At 35.7% G+C, this 24,702-nt stretch overlaps 4 protein-coding genes across 4 annotated transcripts; all 4 read left to right on the top strand.

Moving 5' to 3' along the window:
• The first annotated feature begins 302 nt into the window (after nt 1–302).
• LOC110848313 (UPF0187 protein alr2987) lies at nt 303–2,581 on the top strand. The gene is made up of 5 exons (XM_022095496.1): nt 303–431; nt 912–1,116; nt 1,605–1,802; nt 1,920–1,969; nt 2,459–2,581. The coding sequence occupies exons 1-5, from the start codon at nt 303–305 to the stop codon at nt 2,579–2,581; spliced, it is 705 nt and encodes a 234-aa protein (XP_021951188.1).
• Nucleotides 2,582–4,279: 1,698 nt separating this feature from the next.
• Nucleotides 4,280–11,219, top strand: LOC110848672. Its single transcript, XM_022095939.2, has 4 exons — nt 4,280–5,100; nt 5,696–6,009; nt 6,481–6,798; nt 9,955–11,219. Exons 1-4 carry the CDS (start codon nt 4,593–4,595, stop codon nt 10,438–10,440), a joined length of 1,626 nt encoding a protein of 541 aa, XP_021951631.1. The 5' UTR covers nt 4,280–4,592; the 3' UTR covers nt 10,441–11,219.
• Nucleotides 11,220–11,909: 690 nt separating this feature from the next.
• Nucleotides 11,910–15,073, top strand: LOC110848314 (cell surface glycoprotein 1). Its single transcript, XM_035850663.1, has 8 exons — nt 11,910–12,396; nt 12,461–12,553; nt 12,642–12,740; nt 12,814–12,906; nt 12,981–13,061; nt 13,126–13,209; nt 13,273–14,358; nt 14,681–15,073. Exons 1-8 carry the CDS (start codon nt 12,207–12,209, stop codon nt 14,905–14,907), a joined length of 1,953 nt encoding a protein of 650 aa, XP_035706556.1. The 5' UTR covers nt 11,910–12,206; the 3' UTR covers nt 14,908–15,073.
• Nucleotides 15,074–15,919: 846 nt separating this feature from the next.
• On the top strand, nt 15,920–17,205 carry LOC110848315 (gamma-aminobutyric acid receptor subunit beta-like). The gene is made up of 2 exons (XM_022095498.1): nt 15,920–16,052; nt 16,745–17,205. The coding sequence occupies exons 1-2, from the start codon at nt 15,920–15,922 to the stop codon at nt 17,203–17,205; spliced, it is 594 nt and encodes a 197-aa protein (XP_021951190.1).
• Nucleotides 17,206–24,702: the final 7,497 nt, after the last annotated feature.

The following is a 24,702-nucleotide window of genomic DNA, read 5'->3' on the forward strand; positions in this document are numbered from 1 at the left end:
TTAAATTGCAGAGATTTACGCCATTGATCTTTTGGCAAATAATCAAATGTCGTAGGTAGTCTTATTCCAAATTGGTATTAAATTCGTCATACTTTTCATCTTCAGATACTGGGAAGGTCGAAAAATCTGGTCCACTATGACCCTCGCTATTCGAGTAAGTATTCGCAATAATACGTGTTATTATAAAGCTGATGCAGAATTAATTAATTCATTCAGCTGGCTACAAATCTTTAAATTCATTAAAATTCTTAATATTATTCCATACTGTTTTACATTTCAGACTTTGACCCGGTATTTGGGTCATGGTGAGGGAGACTGAAGGACATGAGTCAAAAGACGTCGTGGAGAAAGCTTCCGCAATTAACCTATTGCTCGCATTTGCTTACGCAACCAAAAACTACCTCCGAGAGGAATACTCTTATGATAAAGATGTAACAAAATACACTAATTTTTGGGGGTATTCACATAAATTTGTTGCTTTGCAAAAGGCTTACCAAAAATTATGCTACAAAATTTACATTAATTAATGACGTTAATAAATTTAAATTAAATTTATTAACGTTAAGATTATTAAGACGTTAATAAATTTTGTAACTGACAATTTTTGGTTAATTTTCCTAATTTAAAAAAATATCACCAAAATCTCTTCTAAAGAGATTTTGGTAAATTTTGGTAAACAACTATGCCTTGTTGGTTTTATTATAAATTCTTTATTTATTAAAATATATCATGACTCATGATATGATAATGGGTGTCAGTCATGATTCATGACTGACACCCATTATCCTTAAAAGTGACGAAAATTGTAATATTTTGAAAAGAAAATCTTTGCATAAAGTTTCAACCAAGTCTTCGTATGAAATTACCTCCCTAATTGGCAATCTATATGAATAAAAATCCTCTCTTCACAGGACTTAAAAGAACTCATCGGACATATCCCCCACTTCTCTAACCAGAGCTTAAACCAACCCCTTGATACGAAGGGAACGTTTATCGGCGAAACTATGCTGACGACCAACATCCCCATCGAATTGAGCTATTATATCGCTTCCTACATCAAAAGTGTCAAAGACCGCGACATCATCGACCCTTCCTCCCTAACTTTGATGAATAATGGTAAGTAACTTAATTAGTTAACAGTTACATAATTAACTCGTCAATTAGTCATTTTATTATGCTGCCATGTTCACTTAGAAATATGTGTGCAGTTCAATGGCGAGTTTGGACGTCTCCAGAAATTATTCTCGGAAACGTGCACAGCCATACATATTTTTAATTTTTATGTAATGTATTGGTGTTGTGCACACTTATAAATCCAGTACGAAAATAATACCAAGAGGTATTCATATATAAAGTGGTTCAAATATCGTGTAGTGATAATTCGGGTTTTTACCATATCGATAGCGAATTTGTATGGAATAATTTTAATACCAATCGGTAGCAGCTTTAATAACGATCAATACCTGCGTGGTCTATACCAGATTTTTAACAGTGCAGTAATATAATGTGTAATATTTGGATTTTAAAAAATTATATGTATTTACGAGATGTAACCATGATATTTGCATATGCGACCAATAATTTTGAATTATTCTCTCTTCCAGCCCTGACCACCCTTGTGGAATGTGTTACAGGTCTTGAACGTATCCTCAGAACACCCATTCCACTCGCTTATTCTGTCCATTTGCATCAAGCCGTGTGGCTTTATCTACTCTCTCTCCCCTACCAAATGGTTGGCGTACTAGATTGGTTTACCATCCCTGCCGTTACCCTGGCGTCATTTGCTTTGCTTCGAATTTTGGGTAATAAAAAAAATAAATAAATACCACGATTAATTGACACCGTTTCTATGGGATGGTGCCCCATAGAATGATAAAGTGTCAAATAATATTACGTAAATACAATTGATGCAACTATAGGAATTGGGAGAGAAATTGAGAATCCTTTCGGATATGATGCGAACGATTTGGTAATTACATTGTTTAATTATTAAGGATAATTATGGGATTCTACATTTACAATAGGTTATAAAGCTAATTAAAATTCTCCACTCGGTTTGGGAATTTAACTTAAAAAAATTTAACTGCGTCACTTTTTTCGAGCCGCTTAGCAATTTAAAAAACGATACCGTTTTTCATTAAATTTTGTGCTAATTAAAGTATTAAATTTTGCTGAATCTTTCACAATAAACTCTTTGATTATTGATGTTTCCAGCCCCTCGACGAGTTGTGCAAACTAATTAGAAAAGAAATCCACACAATAATAGGATGCCGCATCCCCAACACGGAAAGCTGGATGTTTTCACTAAAAAAATCACCCGCTCGCCCCCGAATCTCAACTAAATGCCTCAGAACTCATCGATCACCCGGTAGAGGAGGTTAGAACAATTATGGTACGATTTTCAAATATCCACTTTTACATCGACGTTGTACTATCCAAAACCTTATTTTATTTCTAGGCCATGACCGCTGCCCGTGTTTCTGGAATGGGTTTTCATGACTCCTTAAAATGCGTCATCATCAACGAATCAGGGTCATCGTCAGCCGCTGATGAAGAGACGGATACCATGTTGAAAAAATAGGTGACGCAAAACGATAATTTAAAATCTAAATTTCAGAACTTTAACGTATGTACTATTAATTACATAATGGCACGAAATTAATTAATTAATTATTGAATAATATCACTGCACGTTTTGTAACCTGTTTTATAATTCTTGACAACAATTGTATTTACACAAAATTGATAGTGTAACAAGTTTTTCCATCATGAAGCACTTTTGTATGCAATTGTGAGAGAGTTAATTGTAAACCAGCTAAGTACAATCCGATACCCCTGGCACTTAAAAGATTTGTATTGTAAGCAATTTGTCTTAGAAAATTTAAATAGTTATGATTTTTTAATGTTTGACCATTATTTTATTCATGAAAGAGGATAAAATTTACACATTCATAATATTTTTGCTTCCCATTGATCTAAATAATAATTCGGCTCTTTAAACATATAAATAAGATTTTTCTCATTATAACCGCACCGTATGGCTAATTGTAGGTAAGTTAATATTGCTGTGTAGATTTATAAAGTTATTTTATACCAATTTATTAATTAATCTGTCATGTATGATAATATGCTAATTTATCGATAATATGTATGTAAATGTGACAAATGTGAAGTTAACTTAAATTGGCTTGTATTTAAATAAAATAAGACATATGTCGAAATTTGGAAATTTAGGAAAATGTATTTGTGAAAAACTAATATTATAATATTATCTGATTTGATGATTTAAAGCTTTTAACGAAATTAGTGATAGTTTTTACGTATCATAAAAAAAATGCAAAGAAGATTGCGGACGAGGCAGAAAAATCTGATTGATAATTGATTAAACCTGGTTAATAATTAATGTAAAAAAAATACGTTTAAAAATAATAAACTTTTGATTAGATAACATTATTGAATTTCTTGAGATATGTACTCCTTTTTCGTAGCCTTTTAGACTCCGAATTTAGAAAAAATAAAAGTTTTAAAGTTCCCAATTTCTCCCAGGAATAATTACCCTACTACTTGAACTTGAAAATATTATTAATAAAAATCGAACCTTGTTCCCAACAAAAGTTTGCTGGGGAAGTCATGCCATGCCGTAATAGTCACACCAAAATTCCGGTGGAAAAAGTAAGTATACATATATGTATATGTACATATATTTTAATTCAGATGTAATTCTGGTTGAATTACATACAACCAGAATTACATTCAAATAAAATTCAAATTCTAAAACATGTTATATTAATATAACAATTAAGAATTTATAATTACTTATTTTACTTATCATATTTATTAATTAAGAATTTATTTTTGCATATAAGAACTTGAATTTTATTTGAATTTTATAAAAATGTATGAAAGTAATTCTAGAATGAAAGTAAAGCGTATTAATTTGGGTATGATATATGTACATAATTCTTTTCAAACTGTAAGTTTTTGAGGTGTTATCGCAATATGATAAATAAATAATACAGTAAATTCAATACCTGATGAGACTGGAGTACTGAAATTGACTGCATGCAGCCACAAATCATTTGACGCGATATACTTTTGTATACACAATACAATCCTTGCAAAAAATTCATACATGCGAAACCACGTTGTAACCTGTGCTGCTTCATGTCATCTAATCTAATCTTTGCCTGTTACATGTTTCCATTACAAAAAGAGACCTTGATTTTCGTATGACTGATTCGTCTCGTAGCCATGCACAAGTCTTGTCTTGTTCACTTTGCAGATTACTCAGAATTCGCAATTCGCAATACATGCATATGTATAAATACTTCGGTTTAGCCCGATTTCGCACATCAGTCGTGTTTTACAGATCATTTTATTCGCAATAAACATACTACGGTGTAGCCCGATTTTTGTACATCAATCGTATTTTAAACCGTGCAAAATTCACAATTAATCATTCAATTGTCTCTTTACATTCGCAATTAATTTTGCATTATTTTATTCGCAAATAAATACATACTTCAGTGAAACTCCATTTCGCACATCGCTTAAAGTTTAAACCTTGCCAAATTCACAATTATTTAATCAAAATGGACACAATTTCCCTCAACCAATTCGAATCTGTCCGTGTTGGGGGAAACGAAAATAGTAAAATTTCCATAAAAACTTTCATAGAATCGAAAAGCCTTACATTTACGAAAGGTTCCGGATTTTACGAGCTATCAAAACCGGAAACGATTCAGGACACGAAGGAAATCCTAGTGCAACGAATTTCCGATCCGGGAACGTTAATTTGTGGGAAATCGGTTCGAAAAGTGTTGGGTTTGGAGGAGGGAAAGAATAAGAAAAATAAGAAAAAGTATGAAATTGACGCTGAAATTTTGAAGAAATTCAAAATTTTTGTGCAATCCACGAGCTACAATCGAAATTTGATTGGAGGGACGACATTCCTGTATAAAAAAGTTCCTGGTAGCGTCCCTCGACCTGTGACGCCACCAAGTTCCGATGGACCACCGGCCAAAAGGGGGCGAACCGTATCGCCGACACGCCCCGTAACAATTTCGTCATCTGGGCCAAGTTCGACTCCAGTTAGTTCAGGTAAGAAAATTAGAAGGACGTATATTAAGGTAGGATTCGATGACCAATCACGGTTTTGGCAATTCACGCGTTCTTGGTAACTTTGTAAAATCCTTAAACTTTCATAAATATTCAGTTTCAAAATTTAAAGAAAATAAGTTATTTGTAAAAATGCTCACATGGGGGCGCAAACCATGTTCAACCCAGATTATTTTTTGCCCATCTCAGTTTGAAATGGTAACTCTTGTTGTTTGAAATTTTGTTCGGCATTTACAGATGTGAAAATGTTAGCAACTTTTTAGCCCCGTAAGTTCGCGAAAACGCACAACTGCTGTAAAAACGGGGAATTTTCGCGAACTTGCGGGACTCAAAACCTGCTGAATTTTTCGAATCTACAAGTGCCGAGCAAAATGTCTCAAAATTTGAAACAAAATTTCTCAAGAGTTACTATTTCAAACTGAGGTGGGCAAAAAATAATCTGGGTTGAACATGGTTTGCGTCCCCATTGTCGGTAAAAAAATATTTACTTGGACGGTAATTGAACAGGGGTAGAGTGAGACTAAAAATCTATGCCGGAGTTATGGCACCTTAATAAAATAAATAAATTTCCCGCCAGGTGACGCCTCCGCCACGGTCGAAATCGTCTTCTCCTTCGACACGACGGGCAGCATGTATCCCTGCCTGTCCACGGTGCGGTCCGTCATTCGCGACACCCTGTCCCGCCTCACGACCAACATTCCCTCCATCCGGATCGGAATCCTGGCCCATGGCGATTACTGCGACGAAGGGAGTAACTACTTGATCAAGGCGGCGAACGGGTATAAATTCTGCGCCGGTCCGGACGTTGCCACGCTAATCGATTTCGTCACAAATGTAGGGTCCACGTATGGCGGAGATTTTCCGGAGTGTTACGAACTCGTCTTGCGACACGTATGGAACAAATTAATTATATACCTGTTCACATTCATTCATTCATTTTACTTATTGTGATAATGAATGAAAATGAATTGCCTGTCATTTGAATGAAAATGACTGACGGATTCCGTCATTTCGAATTGAATGAAAGGATTTTTGTTATACCTGTTCACCTTCATTAGTTTTACTGATTATGAGAATACTGAAGGAAAATTAATTTCCTGACATTTGAATGAAAATGAATTTCCTGACATTTGAATGAAAATGATTGAAAGAATTATTGGTTGGTCCCTCGCATTCGGATGAATGAATGGATTTTTCACTCATTTCATTCTTCACCCTATCCTATACATGGGGCGAAGTAAGAAATGAAGTCCGATGAAGTGAAGTGAAATGTAATGAATTTGAACGAAAATGACTGAATGTGAATGAAAATTCAGAAATCGGGATGACTAACTTTTGAAAGAAAACTGAATTTTTGACCAGGTATGGAGCAAATTCGACTGGACGAAGGGGGCTAACAAGTCGCTCGTGCTGATCGGGGATGCCCCTCCGCATGAAGTGAGGGATAACCCGGGTAAAATTGATTGGCGGGTGGAGGCGGGAAAGTTGAAGGAGGCGGGGATTCGGGTCTACGCCGTACAAGCGTTGGACCAATCGAGAGCGGACTTCTTTTACCGGGAACTGGCCAGCGTTACGCTAGGCTTTCACTTAAGGTTGCATCAGCTCTCGAGCGTTACGGACTTTTTGGTCGCGGTTTGTTACCATGAAGGAGACAATGCGGATGCGGGAGGGTCACAGCAGGTACTTAAATACTGTTTATAAAGTTTACATAGATTCGCGTGAATTCAAATTTTGTAGTCGTAAAAATTGTAAGGACAATTTTATTCCGAAATTTTGTAAAATTTACAAACTTTTTCCACACATAAGTGCGAAGTTTGCGTGAATTTAGTTTTATTTCAAAAATTTAAGTTACAACTTACTTTTGCAAACACAAGTGTTTGCAAATTTACATATGTATATTCGAGTGAATTAGAATTTTGCTTAGAGTATTTAATAATAATAACTAGAGTGGAAAAGCCCATGGTAAATTTTGAAAATAACAAACTTTTTTGTTCCGATACAGACTAAAATAAGGGTGCAATAATTTTGTATAACAACAATAATCTCACATAGCTTCAAAAAAATATTTAATTCTGGTCAAAAAATACTTAATAAACCCCCCTACATCATGCATCGTATAACTAAATGACCAAATTATAATTAAATTATGTAGAAATTAAACACAAGATTAATTTCCTTGAAAGTGAACAGACTTCGTACATACACTTCGATTAGTCTGGGGAGAAATTTTTAAGGTGGCTTCCTTTGCCATATAATGAAGGCGAACTTTTGTGTATTGTTCTGAAATTTTACGAATAAGGGCTATCACATGGTCACCAAATAATGAATGCGATAATGAATTTGTAACTCGAAGCTTTTGAAATAGCTGGCATCTTGAACTCCTTTTTACGACATTATCAACAATATTTTTCATTTTTACTTCGGATAATCCACGTAATTTGCAGGCTCGAATTTCTTTTTCAGTGATATCACAAATCTTAATTAAGTCGGCTGATGGAATAAATAGTCCTCCATTGTTCTTTTCATTAATAAGTACAAAGTCAGATCTTGATTTGACTGCAGACATATCTTCAGGCACCAATGCCGCAATGCAATCCGCACAGCTAATTTTTCTAAATAAGGATCGGCCCACAAACCCAGCAATATAGGCCACAACATTACTGACAAATTGCGATAAAATAATAGTGTCCGGTATTTCTGGTGTTTCATCTTCCTCGTCTTCTTCCGCCTCAACATGCTCAAAAATTCTTCCCAATGGACATATATTTGTTGAAAATTCATCCTCCACATTACAATTTCCAGTGCTGCTTGGTTTAATATTCGTGCATATTATTCTCTTCAAGGCTGATTCAAGTTGCATAGAATTAGGATTATTATTATTTCCAAATCGTGATCGTATAATAGAGAAGAAGATTTCAATTGCATCTTGGCACAATTTGTAGACCGGAAGATAACTAAAAATTGCATAAGTCATGGTCATTCTCCTGCCAATTTTGTGAGCATCTTGAGAAAACTTACGACAATTCAATTAGGCCAGACGACATATCATTCAGAAGCAACTCAATACTTGATATGCAAGTATATAAGCCTTTGACGCAAGTACTCTAGAATCTTTAAGCAAAATCCACTTTTCCGTAACGGTAACTTCCCCATTGATTGTCTTTTTAATCTTAATTTTGATAAAACCTGGATATATAAATTGTCAACAAATTGCTAAATATTAATTGAATAGTGCAACTAATTACCGGGACGAATATCTATGAATTTTGTCCAACTATGAAAAATTCGTGGGTGAGGAAGTTGATTCCCAACGGACTTCCTCAGAAAATCATATGCCTTAGCTGAATAATAGTGCATATTTAGGCTAAATTCCTTGACCGCTTCGGTATACTTAGCAGATTTGTGAGCTGAGTGACAATTAAGTAGCTCGACAAGAATCCCAGATAATTCAGAGTTGCGAAATTTTGTCACGGTGGTTTGAGTAGCATTACTTTTGAATTTTTTCTCCAGGTTCTTTTCTGAATGACAGGAATCATTTTTCCGTTTTAATTGGGATCTGCGTTCCTTCTGCTTTAGCGTATGAAGTTCTTGTACCGCTGAGGTAAGCTTCGACCTGCACAACGCCCAACCTTTCAGCGCAGCTGCTAGATTTTCTTGTATTATTTCTATCAGTGCTTGAAGATCAGAACACTTCACGCAATCCGACAAGTTCGAATTTTCTGATTCGACAACCGTACATATATTCTCCTGAAATACGTGATTGATTACAGAGAGCTATATAATTAATAATATGGATATTAATTTTACATTTGGGATTTCATTTCCGTTTGCCAAGGTTGGATAATGACCCTTTTGCACTCTAGCTCGTGATTCGCATATTTGAAAGCAGCCAGCCCGGAAGTGATCAGAACATATAAAGCAGTTTTGTGTTGGAGTCCAGTCAGAAATCTGGTTGGCCACTCGTACAAAATGTATCCAATTTTGGCGTTCTTTTTCGTCTTTGGGGAACCTGGAAGAATCCTATTTAATGACCAATGTTTACTGACATTTCTTGTTTCCAATACCGGAAGAAAGATAGAGTTGTGTCCGGCGCTGTTCGACATGCAGTTACTGCACCTTTTTCTCCCCATTTCGAGCGTAGAAATACGACTAAATAATTTTAGTGTCAGGAAAAGTGCGTACCAGAAATATATTTAGGAAATTTCATCCGAAATCCAAATTTTTACATGATTTTTTTTGTGAAACTATGCAAGATTTGTTGCCACCGAAAATTATTGCACCCTTATTTTTCTCTGTATCGGAACAGAAAAATTTGTTGATTTTGGGGGCTTTTCTACTCTAGTTATTATTATTAAATACTCTAAGGAATTTTGTTCTTCGTAGGTTTGCAAAATTATGAGGAAAGTTTGACTCTGAAATTTTGCCAAATTTTGCAAAGTTTACTGTGCTCCGCATAAGTGCTAACTTGCGTTAAGCTTTTATATAACACTAGTTTTGGGTTAAATTTTAAATTCACCTTACAAAATTTGCACGGTTTCACATGAATTAAAATTGGGATACAAACTTTTAAATTGTAAAGGTTTTTGGAAAAATTTGACTCCGGAAATTTTGTAAAATTATGCAAAGTTTACTATGCTAAACATAAGTGCAAAGCTTGCGTGGAGTTAGTTTTTAATTGAGTTTCACAATTATCGCAGATTCACGACAATTAAAACTTAGCAAATTATTAAGATACAAACTTTTAAATTGAAAATCTTTCTGGAAAAATTTGATTCCGAAATTTTGTAAAATTTGTACAGTTTACACATTTATATAATTCCTTCATTCCTTTCTTAGAATCGACTCGCACAATTTGAAGACGAATTATCCACGGCGGGACGAATGGTGAACAATTTACGAGGATTATTCGACCAATTAAGGGGTCGAAGTACAAAAACGGCAACTTCTGTCACGTCCGCTTCCGGTCTGCTGCCCGTCAGTCCGAGCCGCTTCCAAGTCCTGGTCGTCGATGAGGACCAATCCATCAAGGATTTTGCGCAAGACCGCGGCCTCGTTTTCAAAGTTGGGCGCGGGTTTTATCAGTTTACGAAACCCGAGAATGTTTCCGATAAGAAGGAAATCGTTCTCATGGATAAGACCTCCGGGGATTTTTACACGGGGTGGGCCGCTGCCCGGGAATTTTCCGGGATAGAGGCGGGCAAGGTGGGAAAACAGAGTCCGAAAGATTCCGACAAGTATTTAGTTTTTATTCAGAGTACGAGCTACAATCGGAAATTGATCAAAGGGCAGAAATTTCTGTATGAAGTGGATGCTGATCGATAATTAAATAATATGTATGCAGTGCAAAAAATGTGTGCAAAAAATTTTCGGTGAAAATTGTAATAAATTATCAAAAACTTAGGCACATAAGCGGAAAAATGTTAGCATATACATATTTGTTTACATACATATGTCAATTCAAAGATTGCTGAGCGATAAATAGTATGAAGTGCAAAAATGTGCAAAAAATTTGCACTAGGAATTGTAATAATTTATCAAAAATTTAGTCTCATACGTGGAAAAATGTGAGCGTGTGTTTGTCTCGTTCAATTTAAGGATGGCATTCACAATTTACACATTTACAAATCTGAATTTATCCCTGATAACCGCATCGCTTATCAGATTGCCGCCTTGATTCAGAAACCGCTGCCGAAGTGGCGTTGGACGAGGTAGCTGACGCCGAGCAGGGCGACGACGACGACGACGAGTTTGGACGCATCATTCACGTTGTTGGCCTTGCTCGTCTCTCTGATGTTCCCTGTCACATCTACACGAGTCATCTTCATCCCCGCACTGGTTAAGGGGTCCGAAACGACGGGCATTATCTTCATCCCCGCATCCGCTGCCACCTTTCGTGACGTCCTTACTGTAGTAACAAAATTTTCCTGCAAGGCAAAAAAGAGGAGTTGAGTCGGTGATCCGACTTTCGGACCTATGAGACTCGTATTTATTTTATTGTATTTCATTTTTATTGCTTTTTATAGATTTTATATGGTTTTCAAACCAGTTTTTTTGTAACCTGATATCCATTAACACTCGAATAAATGTTGAATTGAATTGAATCGGATAACCGAAATTTCGAAATTTTGATAAAGCATTTTGCCCTCGTCGTACCTCTGCAGCTTGTGTAAATATAAATATGTATGTATATATATAAAGCTACAACATACCTTTCCAATAGGCTGGGCATTCCGCTTGGTTGGCGTCATCTTCTTTATTTTGGGAGTTCAAGTCCTTGCAGAGACCGGACTTTTCCAACTTATCAAAGTAAACCTTATTTGCAGCCATGTCTCTATCGAGGTCCTTGATCACTGCATGTTCATGTCGTCGTCAGGGCATGATCCTAATCCGATTTTGTTATCGGTCGAAATTGTTAATTGTCGTGGCCGTATTTCTGATTAATGTAGGAGGAGTAGATGACTCAAATCAGCACAGTTCTAATCATTTATCCGCATTTTAGCTTAGCCAACAGATTTTAAACATCTGGCCAACAAATTTGTAGAGCATGACGTTGCAAATTTGTTGCCACATTTTTGCAATTTTGCAAAATTAGGTAACAAACTTGGTGAAATAAGAAACACCTATATTAACGTAGGACTCATCGTCAAAATCAGCACATTTTTAATTGTTTCTCGCATCTGGGAATTTATTTTAAAATTCTGGACGACAAATTTGTAGAGCAGGGAGTTGCCGATTAAAAAAATATATACACTCCAAATTTTGACACTTTTTGAAGGAGAAGATCTCAAGGTTAAGAAGCCTTCAGAAAAATTGGAACTGTTCGAAACTGGCTCAAAAAACTCAACGCTAATCCATTAATCAACTCACTGCGTACAAATTTGTCGCCTGAAATTTTAAGACAAGTTCCTACTGGGAACAATGGGAACATTCGCTCTGAATTTTCTCGATACTTTTTCCACAAGTTGGCAGGGAAATTGTGGGCAAAATTTTCTTCTCTGAAAATAAATAAATGGAAAATTTTTGGGGAGGAATATTTTTTTTCGCAAAAAATAGTAACTTTTCGCCAAATTTCTGGTCTACTTATCATCATGGTTGTCATTACTCGAGCAGGGGCACGTCGCATCACCGCCGCCGCGGCCACGAAGACCACAACTGTCGACGTAATTGAGCGAAATCCAGCAGCGGGGCCGTCTTCACGATCGAAATCCAAACGGGTGGCGAAGAAGAAGGCGAAAGTGGAGGAAACGAAGGACGATGTGAAAAGTGGTCATGTTCAAGGTGAGAAAATTTAGATTTTTATCAGTTCTTATCAAAAGTTTGATCTTATCTTTGCTTTGTGCAGTTGAGGGTCAAGAAAAGAGCAAGAGGGCGAAGAGAGGACGAAAATGTGGCGAAAAGAAGGCCGCTCTTCCTGATAAAGTTGGACAAAGAGAGGGTAAGTTGTTATCATTCACGAGAGAAAATTTGGCATTTTGGTAGTTATCAAATATCTGTTATCAATCACAATAATCTTATTTCTGCAGTTGAGAGTCCAGATAAGAGCAAACGTGCCAAAAAGGGACGAAAACGTTGCGAAGATAAGGTCCCTTTTGCTGCCCCTCCTAAAATTGAACAGGTGGAGGGTAAGTTGTTATCATTCACGAGAGAAAATTTAGAATGTGGGTTCTTATCCAATATTTGGTCTTATCTTTGCAGTTGAGAGTTCAGATAAGAGTACGAAAAGAGGACGGAAACGTTGCCAAGATAAGTTAGCTGTTAGTATTAATCCCACAGCTGAATATGTGGAGGGTAAGTTGTTTATCATTTACGACATAAAATTTTCAATTTCGGATCTTATCAAATATCTGTTCTTATCTTTGCAGTTGAGAGTCTGGAAAAGAGCAAGAGTGCGAAAAGAGGACGAAAATGTGGCGAAAAGAAGGTCACTTTTGCTCAAGTGGAGGGTAAGTTGTTATCATTTATTCATCTTATCCACCCATCTTATCACTCACCCAATTTATTTTCTAGAGGATCGCAAAGACAAAGAAAATAAACCAACAGATCCACAAAATGATCGTCCACCAGATTCATCGCCGATATTACGACAGTCGGGTAAGTTCTTATCAATCCTAATTTTAAACCCGGTCCACTCCTAAATTATTTACTCAAATCCAGCCCCTCCACTACCACCATCCCCCATCTTTTCCACCCCACCGACCCCAGATCCTGTCGTTCTCGCGAGAAAAATCATCCACGGATCGATAACTCCATCCTCGTCCCTCTTCCGGCCACGCATTTTCTCCCCAAGAATCGGTCTAAAGCCTAAGAACGTTCCGTCAATGCGACCCTTAACGCCGGTGTCTCTCCCCACGCCAATTTCGGAGGAGGAGGACGAACGAAGGAAGAAAGATGATGACAAACCGCCACCAATTTCGACGCCAACTCGGCGACGACGACGTGACATCATGTTGGAGAAGGAAGTTCCCCCCACCAGAATTTTGAAGGGGGAGGATCAACCCCCACCAACAATTTCGACGCCAACAAGTCCACCGCGACGACGACAACGTCTCACAATTTCGGAGGAGGAGCTTCCCCCCACGCCAATCTCGGAGGGGGAGGATCAACCGAGCAATAAAGATGACAAACGGTCCCCAGTTTCGACGCCAACTCGGCGACAACGACATCTCACTACGTTGGAGAAGGAAGTTCCCACCACACCAACTTCGGCGGGGGAGGATGAACCGCCACCACCAATTTCGACATCAATAACTCCGCCGCGACGACTCACACTTTCGGAGGAGGAGCTTCCCCCCACGCCAATTTCGGAGGAGGAGGATGAACAAAAGAACGAAGATGACAAACCACCCCCAATTTCGACACCAACTCGGCGACGACGACGTCTCACACTTTCCGAGGAGGAAGATCCCCCTCGAGCCGAGTACGTGTTCTCGTCTTCGTCTCCGCTGCTGTTTCCCCCGCTTTCGGCGACCACGCCGAGACGACCGTTTCACAAAATTGTGACCCGAAACGACTCCAGTGTCACGCCAAGAACGACGCCACGTTCGCTCGCGCAGGAATTGGAGGCTGCCGCTGATGAAACTGAATGTCCTAGTGGGACCGGAAGTGGGGAAAAATCGGCGTCATCTCGAAAGGAGTCGTCATCCTATGATATTACTCCGTACTCGATTTTGACCGAGTTTGAGGGGAAGGAAGACTCCAAGGCGTACCGGGAAGGGAAGGAGATTCCGAACTGGGCGAAAGGTGGGTGGAAACTTTTTGGGAAAAATTATTGACTAAAGTAATTCCAAATTTTTCAAATTTTCCAAATTTCCAATGTTTTGGGTACATACTTGAAACTGTGCGTGGCTGGATGGCGCATATTTCTTGCACTTTCTCCCAGTTTTTTGCACCTCGCATTTCTTGCGTTTTCTTGCTTTGCACTGCAAAAAAGTAGCATACCCGCAAGAAACAAAACACTCGAAATTACATCTTTTTGCCAACTTCTAGTATTTCTAAAAATTTCGTTACTAAAATTTCAAGTAAAAAGATGTCCCAAAATTCTAACTCGAATTTTTGTTTCCAGATCCGATTGAAGATCTTTTGTACGCCTTGGTCCGCTTTCCTTACGCTCGCATCGAAATCTTTCCTCCGTGTCGTCCTTCCGGCTTCAAGCTCTTTCCGGACGCTTCGTCCCTCCCGGTTTCATCAGATTCTTCAGATTCTTCGGATTCTTCAGGTTCTTCAGACTCTTCAGATTGCGGTATTCAACCCGCCCTCTCATTCGTCGATATGGATGAACCCTTAGAATAAATGATACACAAGTTGCAAAATTTACGCGAAATTTAAGTAAATTTATTAGGTTATTTTCAACCAATGGAGGTCTACCACCGTATGCTCTCCGATTTTTAGCAAATTAGTGTCAGTCGATGGCAAATTTAATTACTATGCAATTTGCGAAAGGCACGATCTCCCAATGGGCACGTTTGGCAGAGATATTTGCATCCGAAGAGTAGAAAACACTCCTTAAAGTCGACAAACTTTCCAAATTTCCTGCGCGTTTTCTCCTCTTCGGATGCAAATATCTCTGCCAAACGTGCCCATTGGGAGATCGTGCCTTGCGCATATTTTATCCTAATTAAATTTGCGATAGATTGACACTAATTTGCTCAAAATCGGACAGCATACGGTGGGAGACCTCCATTTTTATCAATTTCTATTAATTGAAGACACATTTTTCAAGAATTTTTAAAAATTTGGGAACATTCTTTCTTTCAAAAAATTGTGGAAGGTTGTGTCCGTATTTTATTGTCCGCTACTAAATTGGTGCTCAATCTGATACCTTTTGTTGATTACTGTTGTAATAAAAGTGCAAAAATAACTTGTCTGGGCAAACATTGATTTGATTTTTTTCTGATATTAAGGGCAATTCATAAGTGACGATGTAACGCCTCCATTTGCGCCACATGTTAAAATTTAGTGGGCGTAACTCATGTCGACAACAATGCATTTATGAGTCTGAAAAATTTTACATGATTTTTGATAACGTTACATCGGTCCAACTGCAATTCTGTCTTCACCTTGATTGATTTGGTATCGATTATTTTACGATTATGCGAAATCGATAAGGGTAATTTGCATAACGTGGTAATTTGCATAATCCGGTAAAATCAGGATTCGGGCAAATATGTAGTTATTAATTTTTGGTGAATATTGTACCAATAACGAATCGCAGTTACCCGGTCCTACTGGGTTCATGGTCCAGTCCAGTCGGAGTGAAGGGTATGGTCGGATACTTGTGAGAAAAAAATAATACCCGGGTAAAATGCCAAACCGAGGCAAAGTTCCCGTCCTTGTGACCTACTTGACCTTGGGATTCTCCTTGTCGGATAAGCATTTTTGCCTCGGTCTTAATCGAACTGCGGGTGGGGTTACCTTATCGGCGGATTATGATAAGGGTAAGGTAACTGCGATGTTTTTTTTAATTTTGAAAATTATATTAAAAATGGGAAAAACACGATGCAATTTTTTGAAATCGTTGTAAGATTTTTTTTAGTTTTTTTTTTAATTAGACTTTATTCCGGCTTCAATTATATTTTCATGTGAAAATTTTAGAAATATTTCCACGATTTTACATACAACGTTTTTGACGCTATTTTTTTGCAATCCAGAATATTTAAAACTCCATAAAGTTAAAATATCAAAAATAGTAATTTCTTTACACCGTTATGATTTTTTTAAAACATTTTTATTTCGCAATTACTTGATAAAGATGTTGTTTGTTCCGGTTTGAATTATATTTGCATGCGAAAATTTTACCATCGTTTCCACAATTTTCTAAAGTTTTTCAATCCACTGTTTGCAAAGTCGACAGACTTAAAATATAAAAAATTGTAAAATTTTGACACCGTTGGTTATTAATTTGTTTCACATTTTGTTTCGCTATCGGGCACAACAGATTGTCTTCATTCCAACAGGAACTATACTTTTGTGCAAAATTTTTATAAAATTTCCATAATTTTATAAAGTTTTTCACTCTGCTGTTTCCCATCCAAATTAAAAATTTCTAAATTTTAAATATTAAAAAATGTACTTTTCATTTTTTGACATTGTAATGAAATGAAATTTTAATTAAAATTAAAATTTCCAGCCTTCCCCCCACTCCCACATCCGGTCGAAGTCTCGCTGAAAGTTTACGTCCAAACGGTCGCCCCAATTCTCACGTCGGAACTCGAATTCCGGGTCAACATGCGCTGGACGTTGACCTGGGTTGATCCCCGCGTGAGTCTAGTTGACCCCGATCCTGACCCCGACGATGTTGACCCCGTTGACCCCGACGCCTGTACGAATACGTCGTCGTCGACCTCTTATGTCATTGCGCCGCCCGGTTTCGCGTCCCAAATCTGGATCCCGGACCCGTACTTGGTCAACTCCAAGTTCACCGGGATCAAAGGGTTCAACGGGAAGTTGGCGAATCTTGTAATTTTTGCGAACCACACGCTCGCCTACACCATGATTCTCAACGCCACGGTGGCGTGTGATATGGATTTTGAATTTTATCCGTTGGACGTCCAGTACTGTCCGATACTGGTGCAGAGTTGTGAGCATTAATTAACAATTTTTCGCCAAAATCTGTTAAAATCAAGGCATTTTTAATAATTTCTCCGCGCTGGGAATTTATTTTAAAATTCTGGATGACAAATTTGTACAGCATTTTTTTAAAATATGCACTCCAAAATCTGGAGGCCAGATTTTGAGAACTTTTTCAAGTAGGAGATCTCAAGGTTAAGAAGTCTTCAGAAAAATTGTAGCTCATCGAAATTGGCTAACATTTTTAAATATTCCTCGGCTCTGGGAACTTATTTTAAAATTCTGGACGACGTATTTGTATGCAGTGAGTTGATTGATGGAATGGCGTTGAGTTTTTTAAGCTAGTTTCGGCGAGTTCCAATTTTTCTGAAGGCTTCTTAGACGTGAGATCTAATCCATAAAAAAATTGTCAATATCTGGAGTTTATAGGTTTAAAAAATTTGCAATGACCTGATCTGCAAATTAGTCGTTCAAATTAGTCGTTAATTTTTACATAAATTCCCAGAGGCGAGAAATGACTAAAAATGTGTTGATTTTAACGATTTTGGCGATAAGTAATACGTTAAATATGCATAATTAATTTTGGAATTTAATTAATTTTGCAATTTTGTGTCCACAGTTGCGTATGACACGAACCGATTGGTATTTGTGTGGAGGGGGTTTGACATCCGGCCGATGCGTTTGATCCAATTTATGGTCGTTATTCCGGAAATTCAACCGTACAAGAGGTTCGAATATGTTCCGCTACAAGGTACTCGTGATATGCGATGAATCGGTTAATTTTTTGCATACCAAAATTTTGCAGACGAAAATTTTGCACAACAAAATTTTGCACATCGAAAGTTTGCACACCAACATTTTGCACATCAAAAATTGCAGACAACATAACAATCTTTATGAAAAGAGATGCGGGGAGAATTTTTTTAAATTCATGAAAAAGACGTCAAAGTCTAAATTCGAAACTATTAAAAATATTCACAGGTGGAAATTTTTTTTCGGTATTTCGCTTGTTAAGAGAATTTTAATTTTTTATGGAATGTTCAACTTGGTGGCAATGATGGGGAATAATCTGCGTGAAATTAAGAAACAGAATAACAATTTTGAAAATATAATACAACGACGTTAAAATTGAAAAATTCGAAAAAAATATAACCTTTTCTACCTGAAAAAAGCGTAGATTTTCCTGAAGAAATTATAATTTCGTTTTTTTAAATTTCTGTGAAATTTCCAACTTTGGAGTCGGAGAAAGCGTACCTAAATCAAATTAAGCCTAGAAACAATTTTTTAAATTAGTGAAAATAACGTCAAGACTTAACAAATTCGAAAATATTAAAAATATTCATGGACAGGAGAAAGTGAAAGAAGCATTTTTTTTGTAGAAATGATATTTTAGGTTTAATGATAATTTAATTTTTTTGAAAATTTCCAACTTGGAGGAATCGTGACTCTAATCTAATTCAATTTAAGTGCAGAAAGGTTTTGAAATTCATGAAAAAGACGCTAAAATTTAACAAATTTAAGGAAATTACAATTATCACATTTTAAAAATGTGTTTATTCATGTGTTGAAACAGCGTAACGCATTTTCTGTAGTAATTAAATTTTCGGCTTTTACGAGAATTTTAATCTTTGTAAAATTTCCAACTTTCTGTAATCGATCAGGAGGACCTGATTCAAATTTATTTAGCAAAGCAACAAAGTTTGAAGTCCATGAAAAATATGTCAAAATAAAATTTAACAAATTCGTAGGAAAACGCCTAACGAATTTCCTGTAAAAATTATAATTTCTGTATTTGTACGAATTTTAATTTTTGTGAAATTTATAACTAGATTGGAGCAGACTAATCTGGCAATGGAGGTCTCCCAACGTATGCTCACAGATTTGGACCAAACTAGTGCCAATCGATCACAAATATAATTAGTATGAAATTTGAAAATGGAACTATCTGCCAATGCTCAAGTTTAGCAGAGATATTTGCATAAAAAAAAGGAGAAAACGCACCCCAAACGCTGGTAAATTTTTCATTTTCCAAATTTGCTGAGCATTTTTCCCCGATTTTTGTGCAAATATCTCCGCCAAATCTGCGCATTAGCAGACAGTGCAATTTGCAAATTATATTTGTGATCAAAAATCTATGAGCATATTTAGTTCGGAAACCTACATTGTGAGTCAAGCCCAGAAAATTTTTTGAAAGTCATGAAAAAGACGCCAAAATTTAACAAAATCGAAAAATTATAATATTCACGTGTTGAAAAACTCAAACGCATTTTCGGTAGTAATTCTAATTTTTATTTTTTACAATAATGTGTTTATTGTTGTGAAATTTTCACCTTGCGGCAATCGACCCTGAAGATCTGAATTAAATTTAGTTAAGACCAATGTTTCACGTTCACGAAAAGACGTCAAAATTTAACAAATTTAAAGAAACTTACAAAATCACATTTTAAAATGTTTTTAAGTTAATAAAGTAATAAATTATGTAATTGTACAATTTTCATGCTGAATTTTAGTTAAAGGGTTAATAATCTTTAAAGCTTTGCGAAATTATACTGAATTGAAAATTTTGCAAAATAATTCGGTTTTTTAGTGAAAAATATTTTATAAACATATTTCTATCCCTTTTCTAAGGACTCAACGATTCTACTAATTTTTTGAAGAAAATTCAGTATGCGAACTGTGCAATTACATAATTACTTTATTAACTTATAAACGTTTGAAATAAATGTGAATGTTTTAACTTCTTCAAATTTGCTAAACTTTGACGTCTTTTTCAATAATTTTAAGAACTGTTTTGCAGCACTTCATTTGACTTATAGATTCTGTTACACTTTGCGCTAATAAATAAGTTCGAAATCTAAAAAAATAATAATTTGAACTTGTAATTTACCCAGAAAATTATGTTACAATTTTTTTTACACGTGTGAACATTTTATTAATTTTTAAAAGTTTTAAGATTTTGGCGTCGTTTTAATAAATTTAAAAAATTTTGTGTACACTAAATTTTAATTCGATTTTTATGACAATTTTAGTTTTTGCGAAATTTCCGGATTCTTCAAGCATATCTTAGTCAAATTAAGCCCCGATAATTTTTTGCAATTCATGAAAAAGACGTCAAAATTTAACTAATTAAAAAAATATAATATTCCCATTTGGAAAAAGCGTAATGCATTCTCTGTAGAAATTATAATTGTGGTTTTTAAGAAAATCTTAATTATGGTTAAATTTCGAAGAGGCGTTTAACATCTGAGTCAAGTTAAGAATTTAAAAGTTTTTGAAATTCATGAAGAGGACGTCAAGATTTAACACATTCAAAACAATATAATATTCCACTCACACGTGGAATAAGCATACTCCGTAAAAATTATAATTCCGCTTTTTTGATCAGGATATTCATTTTTGTGAATTTTTAAACTTATTGAAATGGAGCAGGATAATCCGAGTCACATTATTAAGGCCAGAAACGATTTTTAAAATTCGTTAAAACTTACGTCAAGATGAAACAATAAAGTTTCACGTGTGGAAAAGCGTTACGCATTTTCTGTGGAAATTATAATTTTGCTTTTTTCATGAGAATTTTAATTCATGTGAAATTTACAACTTGAAGGATTGCTCAGATTCACCTCAGTCAAATTAAGTTCCGAAATTGTTTTACAATTCATGAAACAAGTCCTTAATACTTAATAAATTGGAAATAAAAAATTCATAAAAACCGAAATTATAATTTCTAAAAGGAAAATATGTGAAAATATTATATTTTTTTTATATTGTCTCAATTTTGCGTATTTTGTAGGAATTTAATTTCTACCTTAATTTTCTAAATAAATAGTTAAATTTCCCATAAAAACTATTCAGGAAACGTTTCCCAGCTCGTCGGACCATTTCGCTTTGAACGATTAATTTCTTCCCATCTCGTACAATCCTTTATACCCTCCACGCTTATCGTGGCCTTATCCTGGTTCGGCTTTTGGCTGGAATTGGACGTCACGGCGGCCCGAGGTTATCTCCTGATGGCGTGCATCCTCAGCTTGCAAATACATCTGCAAGGTCTCAAATCGGAATTTCCGCCGGTCGCGTACGTCAAAGCGGTCGACGTCTGGGTTTTCGGCTGTATTTCGTGGGTTTTCTGCGCCCTGGCGGAATTCGTGGTGGTGAAAGTGGTCTATTCAGTGACGGAAGTGGAGCGGAGGGGAAATCAGGTAAAATTCGGAAGAATAATTATTTAGGGGTGATCCATAAATTATGTCACGCAAAAAAGCCCTTTTTTAGGACCCCCCCACCCCTGTTGTCACGCTCGTCGTGACCCCTCCCCCCCCTCTTGTCACGTCACGCCTGAAAATGTTAATTTTTCCTATACCAGGGATAAGATACATATATACATATCTTCTATAAATGAGGTGCGAGTAGTAAATAAGGGGTAATTAATATTACCCTCAAAACTGAGAGAGGAGTCTTATGTACTGAGTCACCAGGATTTTGCATAAATTAAATTTATTTGGCCGATAATTCATGAAGCCTTTGTCAAAGAAGATGTACATAGTATAAATTACGGTTGAAACGAAATTTTTCGCGTTAACTGAGTGAAACCCGTGTAATTTTACAGGATAGCAACAATTAAATATTAGCTCTATTTATACTCATATCACACCCGTGATAGAGTGAAAAGTCATAGCGTGATAGATTTGTGGATAACATTTCCAAAATTCCTGTTCATTTTTTATTATTTTCAGTTTTTAAGAGTTTCAAAAAAGTTGAAAAAATCCGTCAAATTTTTCAGTTTTCTTATATGTTATTGCGATACATTTTTTTAATTGTTAACATTTTTGAATCATGCAGTTGTCTTCAATTAGTACACATTTTTGAAACCATAAAAAATAGGGTCGTCTTGTACGAATTTTTTAAATTGTGCAAATTTTTGGAGATTTAGTAATGTTTTTTAATTGTTAAATGAATTTTTGCAAAATTATGACGATTTTTTGAAATTGTGCAGACTTTATGGCATCATGAATTAATTTTTTTTTGTAATTTAGAAATAATTGGATACTGTGCAAATTATTTAAAGGTTTGAACAAAATTTTGGAAACTTGGTTGAAAATATCAAAATCTAAAACTTGATTGCTTTGGATGCAAAGGTTTGATGTTCAGTTGGACATATATTTCGAAATAATTACGAAACTTTAGTTTAGTCATAGTCGGAGAATTAAAATGTGAGTTAAAGTTTGCATTAAGTTAGGTCTGGAAAACGTGATGTCACGGATCGGCCGAACCCCCCCTCCCCGTATGTCACACTTTGTCACGGATGCTTGGAACCCCTCCCCCCCATCCTCAGCGTGACATAATTTATGGACCACCCATAAATTATGTCAAAAATGGAAAAATTAGGGTTTAATTTCTTTCGGGTTTGCTACATTTTTTTTGCAATGAAAAGTAAGAAACGTGAGAAATGCAAAGGTACAAGAAACTGCATGTTCAAAAATTCAGTTTTCGTTCAAAGTCAATCATCCCGATTTCTGACAAATTCATTTTTCGTTCAAAGTCAATCATCCCGATTTCTGACAAATTCATTTTCATTCACTGTCATAATCAGTCAAATGAATGTAAGTGAACAGGTATGCGCGTCATTTGGCGACGCGCCGTATTTTAGAGGCGGGAAGTCGTTTCTTGCGCCGTGCATTTGTTGCGGGTTAAATTAGGTGCAAAAAAAGATTTTTTTAGCGAGAATTTCTTGGTTACTTTTTTGAGATTTTTATAAAATTGCGAAAATTTGCAAAATTTAGTGGCGTAAATTGGTTTCTTGATTTTCGTACGGCGAGCTGATTACTTCAATTCGCAGAAATTATTAAGTTATAAAAATAGACTAGGTTTACATAAAATTTCCAAAATTTAATGCTACTAACTTTTTAGCTTTGTAAATTAATTTATGGCCCAATCTGACTCGATCTGTTAAATGTATATCTTAACGCAAGCTTCCATGACGCGCCGCCTACGTCATAACAGTGACGTCACGACCCTATATTTTTAATTAATTCTCAGCAACTAGGACGAATTTCGAAATTCTGCTCGACAATATTGTAGAGCATGTCGTGGTCGTTGTACTCGAGCCAACATCAAACATTTTGGTAGTTTGAGAATGGCTGGATGCCACAATTAGTGTAATTTCCATAAGAACACATGCTAATCATCAGGCAAGATTGGCTTATCCATATTTATAAATTTTAAGTGCATATTTTTAAGCAGCTAATTATCAAAAATAGCGGTGTACAGAATTTCGAAATTCGATTTCTAAGTCTTGCAAAATTAGTTTGAAATTGATGAATATTGCTGTGTATTTATGTATGTAAAAGTATGGGAATGGGAAATCTTGTGATGAGTCGAGTCCGTCCACCTGAAGGAAGTACTGGATCCGCGATTACATTAGCCGAATGAGCCGAATTATCCTATTATTTTACACCAGTTATTTTTATTTATAACACCAGTTATTTTCATTTTCAACGCCAAAATAAAAATAACTGGTGTTATAAATAAAAATAACTGGTGTTATAAATAAAAATAACTGGTGTTATAAATAAAAATAACTGGTGTTATAAATAAAAATAACTGGTGTTATAAATAAAAATAACTGGTGTTATAAATAAAAATAACTGGTGTTATAAATAAAAATAACTGGTGTTATAAATAAAAATAACTGGTGTTATAAATAAAAATAACTGGTGTTATAAATAAAAATAACTGGTGTTATAAATAAAAATAACTGGTGTTATAAATAAAAATAACTGGTGTTATAAATAAAAATAACTGGTGTTATAAATAAAAATAACTGGTGTTATAAATAAAAATAACTGGTGTTATAAATAAAAATAACTGGCGATCAAATTATTCAAGTTAGTATGATTTCTACGCCAAAATGAAAATAACTGGTGTAAAATAATAAAATAATTCGGCTCATTCGGGTAATGTAATTCAAAGTGCGAAGGTGGATGCAAATTTCGCGCAGCTTAAATTATTCAATGATATTTGAGACGATCACGTCATGGAGGCTAGCCTTAATAATTGCTACCACCGAAAAATACATTTTTCAGGTTTTGTCCCTCACAAAAATCTATCTGGATCGGAACAATTCTCTTCATTCGAAGTACGAATTTATAGCGAACAACCAAGCGACCACAAGTGCCGAACCAAGCCCCACAACGCCACAGCTACACGGAATGAAACCAGGTATTCGAAATTTGTAGTGATTTTCTCAAAATTTTATAAAATTTGGGTAAAATACTAAAATAAGTTTATATCGAGCGAAAGAATTAACTCGAATATTTGCAACTTCATTTTCACTAGTAACTTTCGTAAACTTCAAAATCCCATCAAAAATCAAGGTTAACAAATCCACTTGAAATAAATTGACAAAAGTCAAAGGCGTGTTTCTCGATTTTGTAAAATAACAAAATTTATAAAGTTTACAAAGTTATTACAAAGCATTACAAAGATTCAAGCAAATTTCGAGACAATTCACTCGAATATTTGCAG

Source organism: Folsomia candida, unplaced genomic scaffold (genome assembly GCF_002217175.1).
Source record: "Folsomia candida strain VU population unplaced genomic scaffold, ASM221717v1 Fcan01_Sc004, whole genome shotgun sequence".
Classification (NCBI taxonomy): domain Eukaryota; kingdom Metazoa; phylum Arthropoda; class Collembola; order Entomobryomorpha; family Isotomidae; genus Folsomia; species Folsomia candida.